At 32.0% G+C, this 14,825-nt stretch overlaps 1 protein-coding gene across 2 annotated transcripts in view; it reads right to left on the bottom strand.

Annotated features, from left to right (window-relative positions):
* Vps50 (VPS50 subunit of EARP/GARPII complex) overlaps positions 1 to 14,825 on the bottom strand; it is a 120,253-nt gene that overhangs the window by 81,658 nt on the left and 23,770 nt on the right. For both annotated transcript variants that reach the window (XM_015506724.2, XM_015506726.2), the window contains exons 10-12: positions 6,792 to 6,834; positions 5,466 to 5,564; positions 3,875 to 4,015 (exon numbers count right to left, since the gene is read on the bottom strand). In XM_015506724.2, coding sequence (XP_015362210.1) covers positions 3,875 to 4,015; positions 5,466 to 5,564; positions 6,792 to 6,834 — 283 coding nt within the window. The remainder of the gene's footprint in view (positions 1 to 3,874; positions 4,016 to 5,465; positions 5,565 to 6,791; positions 6,835 to 14,825) is intronic.

Raw genomic sequence — 14,825 nt, 5'->3', positions numbered from 1 at the left:
AATTAGGCTACATACAACCTCAGTGAATTACATCTTTATGTATATCTATAAAGTACCAATTTAAAAAGAATATAAATAGAAGGAAGACCAGTAGAGGAAGGGGAATAAGGGAGACAGGAGGGGAGATAAAAAGGAAGTACTTGGGACTGAAATGGAGCAAATTAGATTCTATGCAACTATGATTATATAAAAATGTACCCCACTATATTTGTATAATCATAATGCACTAATAAAAACATCTTTAAACAACTGATGAATACTTTATAAACTCTGAAATAACCTACAATAGGTTTTCCTACAAGGTCAAAATAAAGAGCTTCCATATGCTGTCTACAAATCCTTTCACATATAAACATGTGGGGTACATCAAAATATAAATGCAATTATAAACAAAGTTTAATTTTTTTTTAAGCCAGGCATGGTGGCACATGCCTGTAATCCCATTGACTCAGGAAGCTGTGGCAGGAGGATAGCAAATTCAAAGCCAGCCTCAGTAATTTTTCAAGGCCCTGAGGAACTTAGCAAAACCCTGTCTCAAAATAAAATATATAAAAAAAAGGGGCTGGGGATGTGGTTCAGTGGTTAGGTGCCTCTGGGTTCAATCCCCAATACCAAATAAATAAATAAATTTTTAAAAATAAAAATAAAATTTTTAAGTAAATAAGATTACCATTCTGACCTTCTACTCTATTCCTTTAAAGAAATAAATGAAGTTGAGTTCTCCTTTGAAAATTTTGTTGTTACTAATTATTAGCCATTTATCGGGGGTTCAAAATAACATATGCCTTTTTAAAAAGAACTTCAATAATTAATCTAAAAACAGTAAACCAACATATTTCAGAAAAGGAGGGAAACTAGATCGAAGGATAGACTATAAAAACTATGCTTTAATTAAACCATTTAGAAACATGAGTTAGTAAAGAAAAGTACATTCAATGGCAAAATTATTTTTAAAAACTCAAAACCAACTAAACTTTTAAGCTCAGAGCAATGATGAAAGGAAACAAAAAGCACAGAATTCCCTAGTGGAACAGGATGCTGTTGGCCTTAAGAACTTTGAGGTTCTGTTTACCAGAATTAATAAAAACTGAACATTAATTTTGCTCAATTTCTTTGTAAAGAGATTTTTTAAAAATACTTCAATTTCGCTCTAGCTCATTTAGGCTGACATCTGAAAGTGGCTGAAAATAATACTATGAATAAAGCAAGCAGATTTATTATTATCTCTTTTCATTTCCAATCTCTTTCCATTTACAGGAATCACAATTGTTCCCTGTTCAGAGGAACTCCATCTCTCTCTTATGCTGTACCACTCAATTATCTTAATTTTTAATGTTATTTTTAAACTCTATCTATGATTAAGGACTTCCTTCAAAATATTGCTCTGATACAGAGAAAATAAACTGCCAAAATGCCTAAGCTCATTCTTCTTGTTTCCAAAATATGCCAATCAATACCCTCCACCTGCCTGCTGAGGATTCTGCCACTTCTTGCTTACCACATTTGCCACATTTGCTTTTATACAAGTATATGCTCAACAGTTCTACTTTTAACCAGAGGCTAAAATGATTTCCACAGCTTCATACTGAAAAATTAAGAATCTTACATTATAATATAAGACTCATTCATGATTATCTCCCTTGCCTGAGTTATGCTACTCCAGAGCCTTGATATTCCTTTTCCCCAGGAAAATGTACTGACATTTCCTTTCATGACCTTATTTATTCCACTTTGAAGGATTCCCTCTATTTTTCCTTTCTTTAGCTAACCATCATCTTTTATAGTACTCAGTTACCAAAAGTTCACATCTTTTCATCTGACTAAATAAGCAACATGGTAACCCAGAAATAAATCATTTCTTTCTAATCTTACCTAGTTTAAATTTATCAAATATGACTCAGTATAGTGAAATAACACTTAAGTTTCAAAGAAATAAAAGCATTCCTGTCTGCCTGTAGCAGCAGTGACTAGGAATCCTGGGATAATTTCTAGGAGGCCGAGGGTTATTTCTTAACTTTACACTTTCTAAAATAATTCAGAGTAAGTTCAAACTTTCTTAAAGCATGTATGATTAAGAAAACTAATAACATATTTCAAAATTATTAAAATTTATTATATGATGGCTATATTTAAAGATATAATTATGAAACTATATTACACTTAAATAATATTTGTGAAAGTCTTCATGATTTATGAAATTATCTTAAAAAGATATTTTAGCTATATTAACAAGTCATTATTAACCTAATTTTTAATATACCACATATAAGCACATCCTTCCAGAATATTAGTTGTAGTTTTCAAGTAAGGAAAGTTCTCTAGTTCTCATTAGATACACAACCTGCACTTTTTACAAACTCACTGACAAATAAGGATTACCTTACTTTCATACTAATTCATAGACACAACTATAAAAGAGAATATATATATTTCTTAGAACTGCTACAATTTCCTGAGTAGACATCAAGAAAAAAAATAAATAATGCCTGGCATGGTGGTGCACATCTGTAATCCCAGTGACTTTGGAGGCTGAAGGATGAGCATCCCAAGTTCAAGGCCAGCCTCAGCAACACAGTGAAATCCTGTATCAAAATTAAAAATTAAGAGCTGGGAATGTAGCTCAGTGGTAGAGGACACCTGTGTTCAATCCCCAGTTTGGGGGTGAAGGAACAGAAAAAAGAAAAAAAAAAACTCTCTACTAAGAAACAAAGAATACTCTTAGGCTAGAATGAGAGACCACTTCCATAACAACTTCCATATTGTCAAATCAAGTATCTAGTTCTAGAATATCACCATCTTCAGACAGCAGTACCTGGCATAGTTTACACTTCATTCTTCTTACAACACTTCCTTCTTCATGAACTATGACACCACCATATCTTAGTTGTCTTCCCAGCTGCTCTCATATTCTTCCAGTCTCTCCTCCCCTACCTACATCCTGAAAGTCATAAAGCTAATAGCCCGAGTGTCTTCTTAACCTATACCATCAACCCTTTCCCCAATCTTCTTTTCCAGTATCATAGTTTTAAATACAATGTGTTGATGACTCTCAAATCTCTAAGTTTAGCCTTGATATCCCTAGACTAACCTCAGCATATCTACCTACATATTTAACAGGTATCAAACAGAATGCATGATTTCCGACTGCATCCTGCTTCTTCCCAGTATTCCCTAAAAAAAAAAAAAAAAAAAAAAAAAAAAATGACACTACAATTTCCAACTTGATCATTATTCTCTTTTCTTCATACTCTACCAGCAAGACCTACTTCTGAAAAAGCATGAATTCATCTACTGTTCATCTGTTGGGTTCTGCTACCTAAAGACTTAATGTTTCTTTAAGAATGAAAAAGAAAAGTGGTTACAGATACTGACAGGAGTGCATGTATACACATGGAAAGACTGAACAAAGATAACTGCTTAGAAGCACTCCAGATGCAATCACAGAAGAGAACTATCAGAGATAGATTAAAAGAAGCTATAAGAGGGTAGACAGCCAATTTTGAAGCAACTGCACTTCAATCTCAGCAACCTCTATGCATTTGTATGACTGAGTCTTTAGTTTTTGAGGAAAAGAATAATATTGGAGGGCTGGGATTGTGGCTCAGTAGCAGAGCACTTGCCTGGCATGCGTGAGGCACTGGGTTCAATTCTCAGCACTACATAAAAATAAATGAATAAAATAAAGCTCCATCAACAACTATAAAAATACTAAAAAAGAAAGAATAATATGGAAGAAAAAATAAACTTTTAGCAAACTATACTTGTTTTTATTATAGTAGCATCTTCAAATAGTATGTGCAAAAAAAATTGGAAATATAAATTTAAAACACAGGAGACAGACATATGAACAGTAAGTATTTAAGCTACTACACACCGTACAGAGATCTTTATACTGCAGCTTCTGGAATTTTGTATCAGTGTTTCCTGCACATAATTCCACATAACCAAGGACAACTTGAAACACAGTATTGTGAATGGCTTGGGTAAAGTGCATATGAAGTTGATCCATTGCAGTCTGTGGAAAGAAAATAGGTACAGTATAATTTCATTTTCTTAAAATAAATAAAGTTCAACAGATTACAAAAACACAGGAAAAAATCTTCATCAATTATAACTATAATACAAAGATTGCTATCATTCCCAGAATTAATTGTAGTATGGATTATTTGCAGATAACCCTTCATATAACCATGACACTATACCACTCAAGTCTGAATAGTGAACTGTTCTATTGCTCTGCATTTGTAACTAACTGGTACTCATCCTGCTCTGTATAAATGTGCTGCGGTATATCACACCTCTGGATTCTCTCTGCCATCACATATTCATTCTCTTACTTCATTCAGGACACTCTACAATAGCTTCTTTCTCAGAGAAGCTTTTCTTGACTTCCTATCCTATACAAAGAAGTACTTTCCATCACTCTATTCACTTATCCTGAATTTATATTTCTCCATAGCAACTGTTATCACCTGACAGCATACGCATCTATTTTTTGAATGCTCATATCCCTCACTAGAATATACATAAGGGCTAATATTCAGAGGACTAGAGTAATGCATCTGGCAGGTACCAATACATATTAAATGAAGGTAAAAAAATCTTCAGAAGAAACTTAGAAATCATAATTTTATTTTTGAAGGTCTTTATATATGTATCTCAAAATTAACATATCTTTCTTTTTCTATTTTTCCGTCCAAGTACAACCAAGATGTGAAAAGTCAGAAGGTACAACAATTAAGATATTAAAATGTAAAAATTTTAAATGGTTAGGTGAAGTATTAAATTTCTTTTTAGGAGAGAAGACCACTTCAGAGAAGAAAACATTTAACACCTATCATGATTAAATGTTGTAAGTGTAAATGTACAATTCTGTATATACAGAGAATACAATAAATTTTCAAATCATGGCCCTTGTTCCAAGTTCTTCAAGGAAGTCTTTGAACATAAGAGTGTGCAAAGTCATGTATTACAAGAGGAGTTATGGTATTTGGGGAATAACAGAATCCTCTGAAAAATCTGATGAATGCAATAGGCCTGTTTTAAAAGATAAATGTACACAAGTTTACACACCATTTTAAGAGAGTTGTGCCAGCTTATCTAGGGACAAATGAAACCCCACATTAGAAAGCCATGTTTCAGGATCAAGAGCTGAGGTCAAAGAAAGTACATGTCATCCCCCCTGAATTATCTTAAGATGAACTTTTTTCTTAAAACTTATACAAAATTGTGAAAATGCTAAACCTGACAAACACTTCACAGTTCAAAATAAACTTCTATAATGTTTAATCACACTACATACATTCCATGTAAGCAATCATGTTACCAATGTTAATTCAGTATAAAAATGTTCTTTGTTAAATAAAATGCTTCAAGGATACTACATTAGTTATTATATTCTGACTTAAATCTTGAAAGTAGATTTATGATTAATAAAAAAATGGAACATCCTTTTAAAAACTAACCTGTGTTTTTCCAAGAAGTCGATAAGCTTGTTGAACCTTGGTATAATGATTAATGTCAAAATTCTTGCAGATTTTGGAAAGAGCTACATCCAATTGTTCCTATTAATTAAAAGAGGAAGAGGTGGTTAAGTAATTGTTATCAAAAAGAATATATTAAAACCATTCTCTCACTTTTAACAATATCTCAATATATTTATGGTCACACTGGATTTGGTAGTTTTAATACTAAATTTAAATAAAATTATAAACAAATAGAGTTACAATTTATAAGCAACTATAACCAAGCTTACTGCAATGTTATTAGCATCAATTTCTATGTCTTAAAACTCTGCCTAGAGTTTCAAGGTAAACAAAATAAGTTTCTTAAGGAATCTTGTTTTTTACTTTTTCTTAATTTTGTTTCCTCAAACATTTGCTAAAATATTACAATTATAAGAACTGAATTTGTGAGACTATTCAATAACAACCACCTTTATGTAATCTCTAAAAAAGTAATTCTCAACAAAATAATGCCTTTGAAAGTATAAACCACAGCGTTTAAGGTTTTATACCTAAAAGCACTACTTTGTTTATGGCTTTCTACTTCAATAATGTCATTTTAAAATAATAATTATCTAAATATGTATAGAATAATATTTATATTAAGAGTGAAAAAATACTAACCTCTCAATAGAAAGCCTTCATTAAAAATATACAGGGAACTATCCATGTAAGGGATAAGCAGTTGTTTTTTTGACTATCAAGTTAGAATTTATTACAATTAGCAAATAATTGTATTTATGACCAAAGACTACTTTCATAAAAAGCGTCATTTTAAAGTCCAACTTTAACTTTCATAAGCACTCTTTTAAGGAAAAGCAATAAAGTAAAATATTAAAAGAAATCAAATAATTCTTATTGGGTTTAATGAACAGAATACTCTGCAGAGTATTTGGATCAGGCAATATTTACTCATAAGTCAAGTTAACTCACTCAACTAAAAAAGAGAAGCAGTTGATAAAAATGTAACTAAAATGTGGCAAGTATTTTGGAAATCATATAATTTACATGAAAATATACCTATTACAAACAGTTTGGAGATTTTTTCTAAAATGATGTTATTTTCAAGTCCTTTTTTTGAGGCCCAATAGTCCCTAAAATATTATTGAGTTTAGAAGTAGATTAACACTAAGTTGACCATGAGTAGATACTCCAAATGAAAACAACAGACTAAATATGGTTATTTAGAAACACTGGTAATGACAGAAATCAAAACATAATGCTGAACCTAAACTATTCAAAAATTTCTGAAATGAAAAAGTAATTTATGACAAAACTCCTTCTTACCTCAATTTGTTCTAAAGTATCTTGCAGCTTTGAATTCAGCTCACTATTAAATAAAACAGAGTTAGATATGTCTATCTTAAAAAAGAGACAAACTTAAGTGCTAAATACGTCAGCTGAAGAAATAATCAACAAATACCAGTGGTATGAGCACTTAAGATGTACTGATGATTCTACAGTAACTGCAATAAAGAAAAAGAAATCACATAAAAGAAAGAAAGAAATGAGTCAATACTAGCATCAATAGAATTGTGTAAGAAGAAAATCCTAAAGAATCTATACACAGAACTAAGAATTTAAGAATTCAAAATTAATTTTTAAAGATAAAAACTATAATTCAAATAAAATGTAAAATTTCAAAAATAAAAAAATTAATCTCTCTAGAGCAGTAACAAGGAATTAGAAAATGAATTTTTAAAAATATATTATTTTAAAAAACCAACTGTACAATGCCAAGACAAAATTAGAGTTAGATACATGGAAGTATATACCATGTTAATAGATTAAAATCTTCAATATGATTTTCACCAAAATGATCCAACAGACAATAAATACATAAACAGGCACTTGAGTTCATTAGTCATTCAGGAAAATCAAGTTAAAGCAACAACAACAAAAAAAAAAATTCTAGTATTTTTTGAGGTCTCATAACCCTAAAAATATTGAGTTCACAAGCATATTAACATTAATATGCATGGATATACCAAACAAAATATTAAATGTCATAGTCTAGAAATACTGGTAATAACATGAGAGTCAAAATAATGTTGTACCTATCCTATTTAAAAACCTCTGAAAAGAAAAGGCCATTTAACTTATGATAGGTATCTGTGTTACAACCAGAATAGCCCAAAATATTTTTTAAAAATCAAGATTCTATTACCAAATGTTGGCAAGGATTTGGAGCAAAGAAGAGGAAACTGATACAACATTTTGGGAAAACTACATCCGCTGAAACTCGACACACACTCTTACTTCAGCAGTTCTGGTCCTGGCTATATGCATATATGATCCTTGCAGCATTATTTGTACTAAGCAAAATCTTAAAACTGACATGTGTAAATTGTTATGTCTCATCACTAAAACAAATTGATGAAATCTAACAAAATAAAGTATTTTAATTAAAAAACTGATATAGGTTTTTTACAATTCTTAGCTGCTGATGATAAATTTGAATCTCAAATGCCTTATCAGTCAGAGCAAAGAAGGAAAGCCATAGTACACAATTTGGCATTCATAATATCAAAACCTACCATTAATTTACAAGGGAAAGAAGCAACAACAAAAAACCAAAAAAGAAATTTTTTTTGTTGTCATTAAGTTCTGAGAGAAATTTTTTGCAAGAGTTTTGATAAAGGGGACATTTTATCCCCAAAGGCTAACAGCCTGACCACATCACATCCTTCCATTATATACAATAACAGGCTCCTTGCAGTGGCTTTTTACAGAGCCTTTCAATATATGCTGAGGAGATACTGAGAGAGAAAGAGAGGAGGGGGAGGAGGAAGGAGATACATAAAGCAATTTGTTAAAAAGTAAAACCAAAATAATACAAGTACCCAATTTTTGATGGTCTCAAAGATAAATGTCCTAAACCCGGAGAGAAATTTGATTATTTTCTACAAATACTGTTTACCATAAGCATTTTTTGGTTAGAAGTTCAGGAAAATTGGTAATTATATTCTTCAGTAAAAGCTAAAGAGTGGACAAACTATAATCTCTGACAATCACCAATACAGGGTTGATGCCTTGTTAGAAAAATGAAGATCTCTAACCAGAATTTATAACTGACATTCAAACAAATCCACATATAAGGTTAAGGGAATACTTGTAAGTACTATTGAGATTTTCCTTAAAAAATGATTCTAGGACAACTCCTGTCCAAAAAAACAGTGCATACATGCATAAATGAATGAATGAAAGAAGAACTAAAGACTCTAAAATAATATCCCAAAAGGGACAGACATGATAGTGCCTTTTGCTTAGAAAGAATTAAATAAATTCTCCAACAAAACCAAACAGATCAAGGGATGAAGAAAATGCAGTGTATATGCACAATGCAATACTATGCAGCCAGAAAAATGGATGGAATCTTGTCATTTGTGACAACATGGATGTCTGGAGGACATTATATTAAGTGAAATGAGCCAGGTACAAAAAGTCAAACACCACATGATCTCACTAATATGCAGAATCTTATAAATAAGTGGACCTCACAGAAGTTGAGAGTAGAAAAGTGATACGCGCAGTAGAATAATGGTTACTTATCAATATGTACAATTATTTTGTGTCAAGCAAAAATAAAATAAAACCTTAGAAATATCAGTATCTTTTATCACTTAAGAGTTTCTTTCTTAGCATCACATTCATTTAATTCAAGCTCAAAATCTCAGTGTCATATGTAATTCTTCCCTCTCTTCATATGTAACCAATAATCAAATCCTGATGACTCTACCATTTCATTTCAGTATTCCCCATATCCACCTATGCTAATACTTTCTCAATTCTGTGTCCCATTCAAGCATTATCACCTTTGCTTGAATTGTTATAATACCCTCTTAATAAGTCTCCATATGTAAGGTATACACCCCATACATCCATCTTATTTGACAGACACTGTACAACACTCTTCAAAATGCTGTCATGGGTCTAGACATGGGTCTAACTTCACACTGGATTTGGTCAATATTCTATGTGTTTGGCAGACAGAGTGTTTTTAAATAGCCTGCTTGGGAAAGGCTTTGGGCAAAACAAGTATACTCTAGTTCAATGGGTCCTGCCATTCCCTGCTGGTTTACATCTGTTATCATCATTTTTATGTTACCTATTTGGTCTCTAAAAACAAAGAAGTTTGCAGCTCTTAAGTAAAGCAGAAATAAAATCACATGAATGTCTTACTTTAAAAAAAAACTTTGGTGGTTCCCCATTAAACTCTAAAGATAAAGCCAATTACTACGGAAAGTCCCTGAACAATCTGAAATGAAAAAATAATTTCCATTCACTTTTTAATGCTTATATTTTAGCTTATATGGACTGTGTGCAACTCTGCCAAACCCCATATTTTCAAACTTCCTATTCTTATACCAACATTCACAATAAGTAGAGTATCCTCCTCTCTTTTTTACTGGCAAATGCCCTTCTATCTTTCCAGGCCCAACTCAAATGCCATCTTCTCTGGAAAGTCTACCCCTGCTCACCAAAAGCTTCCATAATTTTCACAGAACCGTGTATTACAGTAAAGAATACCTATGACTACAACTCCAAGGTGCAAGTCTCCAAGAGACTGTCACTTATTCCCTAGTAACTCCCTAGAACAAAACACACTACCCAACTCAGAGCAGGTAATAACATCTACTGAGTCAAATTTGTAATTTGAAGAAAAATAGCAACATTTGACTATTATTCCTTTAGGCCCTATTTTCTGCCTCAACAAATGAAACTGCAGAAATAGAAGAAAGGGAGGAAATTGTTTTAGGAGAAGAAAAACCATATTAGACTCTGGGTCTACAGATGCTTCAGCAAAAGAAAAAAGATGACCACAGCTAAAGCTAGATCTACTGCTCTACCAGATGGAGTTTAAAAGTATACCCAAGGCTGAAGCTAGGGACACAGATGCTGAGAGGCAAGGGCAACTGGAATGACAGTAACTCAGAACCTACAAACATTTTCTTTAAGGGGAATATACTGAGTTTGGAGGGAAAAGAAGTATATTCAAATTCATTCCTAGATGAGACTAATTTTTTCAGCCTCTCTATTTAAAAAATAAATGTGTTAGTGCTTATTTATAAAATTATCACAAATCTCTGTTGTTTTCATTGCTGCTCTAATTTATAGTTAAATTACTCTATATCTTATGTATTAACAAAATGCAAACATCATAACGTAAAGAATGCACAGGGTTATAAATATAAAATCTATAAATTAAATAATTTGGTTTTATTAAAAAGGCTTTCAAAGTATACAACCACAGTTTGATAACAACTGACTACTAATCAAATAGACATATATAAAAATTACATGATCAAGAAATGGACATTAACTGTATAGCTTTTAAAGTCCTTAGCTATCATTTAGAAATGTGAATTCAAGCCATTTCAATTAATCAAAATAAGCTAAAAGGATCTACTCATAAACATTTTGATAAATAAAAGCTACATTATGGTAAAAAAAAAAAAAAAAAAAAAACACTAGTCCTAAAACAGAAAGCTAAAAGCTTTTAAAAGCTATCTTCAAGCTAAATTGAATGAATTGAACAATTCTACAGAGCACTGAACAATTCTACAGAAGCATTTTTGCCATCACTACAGAAAATATTAAAGATAACATCTATAAATAACTAATAATAGTGTTTTTATACAGCTGCTCTAGGATATGCACTCTAGCAAAAATTAGTCCGAGAAAGGCTGAAAATAAATTGTCTTTTTGTATGGTTGAATTTGTACAAAATTTTAAGATGGTGAAGGGATAATTAGCATCATATTGATCTTTCCAAGTTCTGTTAGTAACAAGCCATGTGATTTAAGTCCCTTAACATCTCTGGGCATCAGTTTCCTGTATAAAGGTGGGCTAGGTCGAAAGGGTTGCTTCCAACTCTAAGGTTTCCTGATTCATTTATATGTTGTACACCCTCTTATAATCAGGATATAAAGTATCTTCAAAAGCAAGAGGTGAAGTAGTTAGATGATGAGAACCAAATCTAATCAGGGATTAATATATTTTATGGATTAATAACCTGAAAGGACACTGTAATAGGTGTTCACTGTTGGCAGGTAGAATGTGGCTGGAAGAAGTGGGTTTCTTGGAGTATACCCTTAGGGATTATATCTTAAACCCCTGGCTCCTCCCTCTCTATCACTACTTCCCAACTACAATGAAGTGAGCAACTTTCTTACACACTGCCCTTCATCCATGATGATCTGTCTCACCTCAGGCCCAGGGCAATAAAATCCCCCAATCATGGACTGAAAGAACCCCTGAAATCATGAGCCAAAGTAAACATTACCTCCTCTAAGCTGTTCTTGTCAGTTATTTTGGTCATATAGAAACAAAGATGACTAACAGACACCTGCTCAACGTTATCATCTTTTAGTGGTTCAGGGAAATTCTAAAACTCTTAGCATGAACATTAAGTGGACTTACAATGCTAAATGCTATAATTTTAAGCAAACTAAAAATTATAGTTTGCTTAAATTAAACTCTCTTCTAGTAGTTTTAATCTATTCACAAGAAGCAGAGAAAATATCAATGACCTCAAAGAAAACCTGATTTCCAAATTCTGTGAAGATAAACTAACAATCCTAAGGTACCAGGAAGTGTCTATATGACCTTTAAATCAGATATGTTTTCATTTTAACAAAACTTCTAAGATCACTTTGGATCTAGCCAGATCTGTGTCCTTAGTGTGCTCAGAAATTCCTGGAAGACGGAGAAGAGAAAAAAAGTACAGGAAATACACGAAAATCCTATCTCTTATTAACATTTTGTTTTGGGGAATAAACAGAGGATATCAATAGACAACTACAGTGATAAGTCAAGAAAATGATATTTTAGTGCAGTATTTATAATGAAAGCTACAAAGAAAAAAATTTATAAGCAGTTGAAGTGATTTATTCCAGGGAGTAATAAAAGAAAAAATGGTTATAGCAAGAAAAAAAAAAAACTTTACTTTTTTCTTTAAGACCATTTTCATTAAATATTATGATTTTTGCCAAGTGCAGATATTATTTTACATTATTTTTAAACAGCATCACAGAGAAGAAGGCATAAAAAACTATTTAAAAGAAGAAGAGAGCAGGGAATATCCGAGTAGTGTGATATCAATAACTTGATCCAAGCAGATCAAGCAATGAGGACTCAGGGTCAAGGCAATAGTCCTAGCTAACTGGCCTGCTGACCCAGCAGTAACATTCAATATTCAAACATTACTTGAAGTTAGCTTCCTGGTGGTCCCTGGCCTGAGCTTAGAGAAAAAGAAATCAGGCACATCTTGTAATAAAGAAGAAAAGTCCCTAGTACTGACACATTTGTAATTAAAAGTTGTGCCCATCTGCTATACAACTTAAAGAAGTTCTACAATCAACAATTTTCATGAAACTGTCAAGATACTTGAAAGATTATGAGAAATTAAATACATTCATGTTAAAAGTAAAGTACTCAACAAACTAATTCCAAAAGTACATAAACTTTCCAGCACATGCTACAGCATGTTCTTGGAATCCCTCAAGTAATTTTTCTCAAATGAAATAAAAAATTCTAAAGTAGTTTTGTCTTTTCAGAATAACTTTTCTTGAAACTAATTTAAATAAATTTTAAGTGAAAAAGAAAGTAAACGCTTTATTCAGAGACACTTTAACATAAACACATTCTGATTCTTATTCCCAGCAAATCCCAACTATATGACTCTGTCAATCAACTCAAGAATTGTCACATAATGCAAGATATTCCCTGTCAGTCATAAACGTGAACAAAATTGGTGTTACAGTTGCTTTTATTAAAGATGCTAGAACACAGCACATCTCAAGGAAGATATAAGGTACAGACAAGGTACCAGTTTTCCTTTATTTTGCAACCAACCGGGTGCAGCATGATATTACTTGGCATTGCATGTCACACAATTTGAGACTTTACTAGATATTACTTGGTGCTTCTTTATGCAGAAGCAAATATGTGAATTCTATTTTTCATGCTAACTTTAAGAAGTCCAAATAATTTCTTTCAAAGATATTTTTATAGCTAACTTTTCCATGAAAGATATTTACTTTAGCAAGCTAAAATCAAATTTTTAATTAATGGAAAATACAGTTTCAATATGTAACCTGCTCCCTCAATTTCCTGTTACCAAATTCCCATTCATTCTTTCCCATTATAATAGATGGTGACCTTTACAAAGTCAATCCCTGCTATAATCCCCTGCAAAGTCATAATATATTATTATGTTCTCTATTTTGTTTCCAACCTCTCACTCTTTCCCAAAAGTTTTCAAATATTCAAGTTTCTCTGCTTAATTCCATCTCTCTCCTTTTCACAAAATTTCTTCATCTTATACTTCACCCACTCCCACAAAATCTGTCCTTCTAAAGTTCAACTATGACTTCTTTGTTGCCATAATCCAACAGATAGATATTTTCAGTCCTCATTTTGCTTAATATCTCTATAACAAAGATTTTATTCATGGGACCCATAATTTCCCATTCCCAACTCCTTACATCTTTCCCCAACTCCTCCTGTTCCTCCTTCAGATCTTCCTTAGTCTTGACCCTGAAAGACGAGTTAGATACCAATGCTTCCACTGTGTGCTCAAGATCCTCCTCTCTCAGGCCCAATTCTATTTGTGTCTGCTTCAATGCAAGTCCTTCTTCTATAGATAATGTCCTCTATAAAGCCAGAGATTTTTATTGATTATTTTGTGTATGGTTCACCACTAAACTACCAATTTCAAAACAAGAAACCTGGTGTAAATATGCTCAGTAAATAAATAACTGCCTGAATCATTTCTAATCACTAAACAAGCTATTATCACTGTTACCAGATAACCACCACAAAACAAATTAAATGGATATTCTGTTGTTGCTTTTTTCCTAGAAAGCCTTGCTAGAAATTTCCAAATACATTCAACATACTAGAACTAATTATCAATTCAATCTAATAAGTATAAATGATGTCACCAAAATTTTAGTAATAACAGTTAATCACTCTCAAATAAAACCAAAGTATCACTGGTGCTACACAACTATGTAAATCCTAATCAAATAAAAAAGTGCATTACTTCAAGCTGCATAATCCTAAGGAAAAAATATAATGAATATTTAAATAGAATCTCTAGTGGAAAATAACGCTCTTAGCCTCTATTCAGCCAAGACCTATGAGAGTATATTAAAAGAAAAAAAATTCTAACCTTTATCAATGTTTTTCTACCATAATCCTTCCATTGTTCATATACTAACAATCGACATCTGTAACATCAGTGAGTTATGTTGACTGACTGCCAGAATTTCCAGAAAAGGGAAAAAAAAGAGTTGCATTCTGAGATAGGTATCA

Source organism: Marmota marmota, unplaced genomic scaffold, assembly GCF_001458135.2.
Source record: "Marmota marmota marmota unplaced genomic scaffold, marMar, whole genome shotgun sequence".
Lineage (NCBI taxonomy): Eukaryota > Metazoa > Chordata > Mammalia > Rodentia > Sciuridae > Marmota > Marmota marmota.
Note: the sequence above shows the minus strand (reverse complement) of the source record. Positions and strands in the feature narration are given on the sequence as shown.